Source organism: Scheffersomyces xylosifermentans, assembly GCF_036884685.1.
Source record: "Scheffersomyces xylosifermentans strain CBS 12540 chromosome Unknown RJT20scaffold_4, whole genome shotgun sequence".
Classification (NCBI taxonomy): domain Eukaryota; kingdom Fungi; phylum Ascomycota; class Pichiomycetes; order Serinales; family Debaryomycetaceae; genus Scheffersomyces; species Scheffersomyces xylosifermentans.
The window spans coordinates 1,542,342-1,549,806 of NW_027042942.1; the positions used below are offsets into that span (position 1 = coordinate 1,542,342).

General features: G+C 41.5%; 2 protein-coding genes across 2 annotated transcripts; one reads left to right on the forward strand and one right to left on the reverse strand. All coding sequences in view use genetic code 12, as the record gives it.

Moving 5' to 3' along the window:
* The first annotated feature begins 1,168 nt into the window (after window positions 1-1,168).
* On the forward strand, window positions 1,169-2,600 carry AQY1 (Aqy1p). The gene has a single exon (XM_064920204.1). It carries the CDS (start codon window positions 1,317-1,319, stop codon window positions 2,121-2,123), a length of 807 nt encoding a protein of 268 aa, XP_064774593.1. The 5' UTR covers window positions 1,169-1,316; the 3' UTR covers window positions 2,124-2,600.
* Window positions 2,601-3,998: 1,398 nt separating this feature from the next.
* Window positions 3,999-6,927, reverse strand: RJT20DRAFT_118846 (serine/threonine protein kinase regulatory subunit; the record flags this gene model as incomplete). The annotated part of the gene is made up of 6 exons (XM_064915879.1): window positions 3,999-4,230; window positions 4,318-4,514; window positions 4,557-4,661; window positions 4,725-5,228; window positions 5,277-5,866; window positions 6,020-6,927. The coding sequence occupies 6 exons, from the start codon at window positions 6,925-6,927 to the stop codon at window positions 4,174-4,176; spliced, it is 2,361 nt and encodes a 786-aa protein (XP_064774594.1). The 3' UTR covers window positions 3,999-4,173.
* Between the last annotated feature and the right edge of the window lie 538 nt (window positions 6,928-7,465).

A 7,465-nucleotide genomic window follows, 5' to 3' on the forward strand; every position in this document is an offset into this window, starting at 1 on the left:
GATGTATAACAAAGATTTTGGGTCACAGAAACATTCCATGCACCAACACATGCGCGATGGAGCAAAATTTTCACTTAGTGGTAGTCCTCCAGAATCAAGGAACAGATATTGCTGGAAATATGACACTTCCGAGGCTCAGAGCTCAGACACATTGATGTCATAAAGAAGCCCCAGAGATCAACTGACGACAGACACAGGGACCCGCACCAGGCCAAAATAAAAGAAACATCGCATCCGCCAAGATCTATATTTTGTTCGATGTGTAAGGGTCAAGGGTCATTGGTGATAGTGACATGTGCAAAATGGTCTGGTACCAAGTAATATACGTGAGTTCTGACCAAAATAATCAAGAAAAGTTATATATAGCCGAAACAACTATAATGAGGTCAACTAAAGGGATGAAATGAAATACGTAAGTTCTTCAAAGCGAACAAAAATTTTCTACGACTGGAAACAACTGAAATCTCCATCGGAACTAAGCCAGTTGAGTACTTGCTTATAACTGACTTGAACTGGCTTGGCCGCTGGTTAATGCCGGACTTGTCAATAGAAAATAGCAAAGTGTACAGGAAGAAGAATAAAAATACCTAATAAGTTGCATATTACTGATGCACCTCTGCATTGGAACTATGTTCGTACATTAGGTTATGCAGTACGGGAATAATTTTGGTTTAGATGGTCAGCGATCATTTATAATCAGTGTGATATTGGGGGATCCCAATGACCGTTCATCACTGTTGAATACATTTCCACAAGTTCAAGCCATGTCATGAAGGGTCGATCGTAGGTGCAATTGCAGGGTACTAGTAAATCCACCGTATGGTGGTCGAACTCTATGGTTATGTACCGCCGGAAAGCGCCCGTCAGCCCGGTTTCTACCCATCATCAGCTCGTTCCACGCATCAAGGAGTAATCCGGTGTTCTCCTGACTCTTTGCTCTCTTTCGTTTCCATCTGAAACTTGGTCGCGTCCAATTAATGGCTATATTTAGAAAATCTGTGAACTCTACTACATTGGCCATGCACAATATGGAATAGGCAATAAAAGAAAAAAATATTATTCAGATTGTGCATTGCTTCCATGTCCAAAAAAATAATAATTTGGATGCAATAGTTAACAGAGATGTGGAACAAAAATTTTCCTTGTATGTTCAGTACATTGATAGTTAAAATCCAAATAAAGAAACGTCCAGGAGAAGCATCACAGAAAGTATAAATTTGCCGCGATGTCCTCCTTCGAATTCAAAGTTAATGTTAATATTCATCATTACAAAAGCGTAATTATTTATTCTCATTAATCACATACACCAATTCGATATGACTGCATCTATTGACCAAGAGGCCCAACAGCCAGTCAGCTACAACCCTCAATTGGATTCTTCCATTACGGCATCTCCAGCCAAGAACCATTTGATCGCATTCCTTGGTGAATTCTTCGGTACCTTCATCTTCTTGTGGACTGCCTTCGTTATCGCTCAAATCGCCAACCATGACCCAACCATTCCAAAGGATGGTCATGGTTCTGACCCAATGCAATTGATCATGATCTCGTTCGGTTTCGGTTTCGGTGTCATGTTATCTGTTTTCATGTTCTTCAGAGTTTCCGGTGGTAACTTGAACCCAGCAGTTACCTTATCTTTGGTTTTGGCCCAAGCCGTTCCTCCAATTAGAGGTGCTATCATGATTATTGCTCAAATGATTGGTGGTATGGCCGCTGCTGGTGCTGCTTCTGCTATGACCCCAGGTGAGATTATGTTCACCAACGGTCTTGGTGGAGGTTCTTCCAGAACCAGAGGTCTTTTCCTTGAAGCTTTCGGTACCTTCATTTTGTGTTTGAGTGTCTTGTTCATGGCCGTTGAGAAGCACAGAGCTACTTTCATGGCTCCATTCGTCATTGGTATTGCTCTTTTCTTAGGACACATGATCTGTATCTACTACACTGGTGCTGGTCTTAACCCTGCCAGAACTTTCGGTCCATGTGTTGCTGCCAGATCTTTCCCTAACTACCACTGGATTTACTGGGTCGGACCAATCTTGGGTGCCGTTGTTGCTACTGCCGTTTACAAGCTTTTCAAGTTCTTGAACTACGAGACCTGTAACCCTGGCCAAGACGCCGACCAATAAATTTACTAATGGTCATTGTCATCAAGTTCATTTAAAAAAATATTAGAGCATTGGTGGATCGGTCAAACACAGTGACCGCAAGGCAGAGGGGTTTTACTTCTACTGTTTTAGAAACAAATTGTGAAAATTCATTGAGTTTCTTTCGAAACTACTTCATAATTATCATTATTCTCCGTTGAGAAATATGTATTTAATGATAGCCCTAATTAATTAATGTACTGTACTTACCTGAAACTAACAACACCTGTAGCATACAGATACTTGAATTACAACCTACAACAGGAGCTACATCCCACATTACTCAATTGAACATTCTGCCAGCAGATACTTTACTCGACCGTGGCTCAACCATTTTTTTAGTGTATAATTGGTTCCAACAATTCCGCCTGGGGAGGAGGGGAGAAGGGATGCTCTTGGAGAACTCCCCAGATGATAATCGAAATCCGTTATCACCATCAACCTCTTGGTTCCCTCTTTTTATTTATATTTCGATATTCTTACCTTTTACCCGCCGGCCAGTAGCAACCGCAGTCCCGAACTGGCCCATTCCCCAGTTAGACCCTTTGTGGTGACAGCTGGCAGTACTAAACATCAGCACCAAGTCGCCCCATCAACTAGTGTGCATACACTAGATTAATTTATTCGCGACTTACAATGGATGGGATATTATCTGGATCATGATATTTTCAATCCTGTGTATCTAAGGATTGGTTCATTGTTTGAAAGGATTATTTTATCATTACTGTCTCGTTAATCGGTGTCGTTCTTTAATTACCACAAGTGAAATATGGTGCAGCGAGTTTGAGCCAAGTTTTGAAATCGGGAATGCTAAGGCCTCAGGAAAGCTGCTGTCGATCGTATATCCATGGCTAAGAAATTTAACTCCATATAGCCAGTACTATTCCTAATTAGTGTTTATCCGTAATTCAAGTTGCAAACGTGACTGTAGCCAATCTACATGCATGCCGATATAAAGTGTATACCTGTGCGTGTGGTGTCCGATGAACAATGCTCGCACTGCAATGGATGTTGCCTTTGTATTATTGACATTACCTGTTTTTGGGCTCTTCTAGACCAGGGCATTGTAACATTTCTGAGACATCGGAGATATCTATGTTTCATTCTTATATCTGGCAAAAGCCCACTTTCAGTTTAAACACTTTCTATTTTCTCTAATTTCCTCGTACCTTTTGCCCACTATGTAGAACATCTGAGGCGGTTTGCTGTGTTACTGACCTAAAGCGTTCCCGTTTCATTACTGGCGGATCTTGCATCATGCATTGCGTGGACAAAGAAGTACGTTATTATTAGCAATATAGGCGTATGGCGCAGCTCACCCAAACGGGATAAACTAGTGCTAAGTGAAAGGAAGAACCCGGTAGTTTAGGTTACCTGAGACACGGCATTAAGACATGAAGGAAATGTGATAAAAGGCATGACAGCTTCCAAATGGTGGTTGGAACGAAAATATTTTGCAGTTAGGCTTTTGGAAGGAGGGGGTATAAACTTTTGTTTGAAGAAGCCCCCCCCCCTAGATGACCATTGTGCTAACAAAGGGTCTCGATATTATCCGTAAATTCTAGCTGTTGCTGATTACTCAACAGGAGCCTGGATTTGAGCAAATCGTGATGACAACGTTATCTGAGTTGCGGGGGTCAACGGTATCAGGAACCAGCATCGGGGTACTGGATGAAGGGATGAAATGCTTCTGTCATGGTAGCGCCTTCCAATGACAGGTATTGTATAATTGGCTGGTTGCAATGCACAACGAGGTGTCAATATTGACTTAATTAGCATTCGGCAATAGAAAATGACAGTGTCGTATTCCAGGAAGCACTTGGAGCTAAATTTCTACGCTTACAGAATTCCCTTACTAAAATATATTAATAATGTGTATTTATAGTTATAAACTTTAAATTATACGTGGAAAAATTTAGACTTCTCATTTGAAACATGCCGCAGAATAAGTCTGATAGAACACTCATCCCAAGAATTTGATTTCTCGGTTGAATCGGAAGAATACCGAGTGAAATACATTTAAAGATTGCACTCAATTCTTCATGTTCATATCACTCATCGTAAATAACAAGTCGTCGTCATCAAAGTCCTCCTGTTGTTGAGAATGGTGGTGATGGTGATGACTATGGTGATGTGAATGATCCTCGTCTACGTATTCTGTATTTTTGCGGCCGACACTATCCGGTGCTACGTCTCGCAGTGTACCAATTGCTTTGCTCTCGGACCTGTCACTCGACTTTGGTCTTAATACGTCGTCATCGTCGTCATCGTCTTCGAAGACATTTTCGTAATGTATTGTAGCGGCCTCTCTGGTTCGTTGATACATCGATGGTGAAGTAGCCAATCCAGAAACACCAGATACATTAATGCTGTCTTCTCTAGCTGTTTCGGTCGTTGGTTCTGTAGTACGGTGACCAATTGTTGCATGCGCATTGGTAGTAGATGTATATGCTGTTGCAAGCAACTTGTTGGTGGATCTCAAAAATGAAGTATTTGAATAGGCAATGCTGCCTCTATTATCTTCATCTCCTGTAGAAGATCTTTCAGGATCCGTATTGACCACTGAATTGGCCGATGTCTCACCAGGGGTGATGGTAGTCGCAGATGTTGTAGTCTCTGTAGCGGAGGAAGAATTTGCTGGTACTGTTTGCGTATGTGTTGTAGATGCGACGGCCCTTTCACCAACACGAGTATGAGAATTCTCGTATAATCCAGACATCGAAGGAGATGGTGACCGCATAGAATGAGAGCTTTTACGACTAGAGCTGGAATTCCTTGAGCCAGTGATTCCAATCCCGCTTCCACTTCCACTTCCTAGTTGATTATGATGAAGTATTAAACTGGCACTGACACTTTCGCCCAATTGTTGGTGCTGACTCTTCAACATTTGAAACCTATTTAATGCATCACTTCCTGGGGGTGGTGGCTGGTTATACGTAAGCAACGGTTTAGACTCAGCACTGCCTGAGGTGTTAAGTGAGGAGGAGAAACGGAGATCTCCTTTGCTGTCTATCATTCTTACAAAATCACTAATATCATCATCAATATATAACCCACTTAAAGGTGCAATTGAAGAATTTACCAGCCCTGCACTTGTTCCAAGGATAGAGCCGCTATCTGCTGCCACAGAAGTACTTCCTGTTCCAGCTAAGGTTGAAGCAACCGGTGTGCTTTGTCTAATACTGGTATTCGAAAACCTTCTACTAGCTCTTGATCCAAAAGAAGTGGAAAATTTTGGCGTGTTCGTAGTACTATCAGGATTTGAGAAAACAGAATCATCATGCTGCATATTCGAGCCATGTGACGATGAAATGGACCGGGGAAACGACATATTGTAGATATTGGTATTATGGCCACTGTTGCCACTATTTGCTATGGGTATATTAGAAGTGGTATGTGTAGACAGAGAGCTACCTCTGGGGTTCCGAAGTACTGCTGCTAGAGAAGCATTAGAAGTAGACTTATTACTAGTGATAGATATTTTTCTTTCGACTGAGCCACCATAGGAACCACTTGATACATTATGTGACCCTTGAGGGGGAGAGTTGCTGATCGAACCGATCTTAAATGGTTGAAAAGAGGGTTTCGAAATACTACCAGCAATGACGCTGGGAATTCCCGTACTTGCTCCACCAGAAGTGGGCAGAGCAGCCCTTTTACTGGGAGAAGCTTCGCGTAATGCTGGATGCCCAGACGAGCAAGGTGATACAGACATCAGCGTATTGCTAGCCAAAGAAAGACGTTTGTATGATGTATTCAACTCCAGATGGCTGTCCTTTGACTCCTGGTAAGCCAAATCTATATCCTTGGAAGTTATACTGGTCTCGTTTTCATCGACAGTCGTTCTTTCGATGTCATCTACGTGATCAACATCAAACTTGGCTTTATGTACAGAAGCACCTATAGGCGTAGAATCCATACTAATGAAATGTGTGGAAAGGACTTCTTCATTATCGTGAATGCAGAAGTCATTGTGATTCCTATACGCAATTGATACTTTGAGAGTACCCATGCTAGTTTGAATGGGTTCGAACTGCTTCAGACTCATATGTGATTCTGTAGTTAGCATCTGAGTTGGAATAATGGATTTTGACAATCCAATACGTCCCTTTGACGAAATTGGTTTCTTACCATCGAGAATCTTATTACCGAGTGAAATTTTGTTCAATTTGGAAGACGATTTGTTCACCATAAGACGCTTGCGGAGTTTAAACGTTGGCATGAGACGAGCAAATGCATATATGGTACGAAACAATATTATTGCCTGTTTATATATCAATGGCAACTCATCTACTATGGATCCAGAGACTTCGCTCTGATCAAACTCAACTAGCCAACGCTCAAGGACAACTTCCTTCTTTCCTCCGCTCTTCGCCACTGTCCATGGATTTCCATTCTCATCATTTAGCACTACCGTTTGGCTCTGTGTGAGCTGACGAAGATCAAGATACGTTTCTATGATCATTGGTGGCATTGTTGTTAGATTATTGGATTTCCACAACTTGAGTTCATCTTTAGATACATCTTGAGTATTCTGTATATGTAAATTAAACCAACGATTTATCTTATTTCCAGAAGCAGAATCGTCGGCTAGCGTAGAATTGAGAAGTGCTGTGGCATTATCTGGGAGCGTTCTTGCTTGAAGAACAACTTTGACGGCCTTACTGAAACATTGTTGGATGACTTGTGTGAGTTTTGTATTTTGTTTATGGACGTAAGAGTCCGCTAAAGCGGACAGTCTCTCTGGATAGTGTTCCTGTTGCAGTTTGTATTGGTAGTCTGTCATTTTTTGGATATTATCAAAAGGGCTATCGAGGGATGATTTGGTGAAGTTATGCTGGAATGGGTGTAGCTAGTTCTAAATGTGTGAGATGAACTGAATTTTCAACTATGTACGTGGTCCGAGGATTTGATTGTATCGGTTAGTATTAACTTGTTTGAATGAATTAAAAGAGTTGTCACTTGATTTCTGTCTCTGTTTGCCAATGATCACTTCTCAAACACAGTTTCCGTGTGTCTTCTCTTTTGTGATCTTTATACCAGGGTCTCAATCAATGAGATTATGGCAAACTTTTCTGGCGAAACAAGTACTACCTATGGATGACTCTTTTGGAAATCATTCAAAGACTATGACTCAATCAATGACCGATAGCCGTTAAAGTAGATTTCTTAGTGGTACTAGCACAGCAAATTACACGTGTCAATGGCTATCAAAGCGAGTTGAGACAAAGCAATTTAGCCAATAGGATACACGGCTTGCTGTGTTGTTGTATTAGTTGTATGTGGGCCTTTCTTGTGGTCTTGTGCTGTCAATTTGTGCTGTT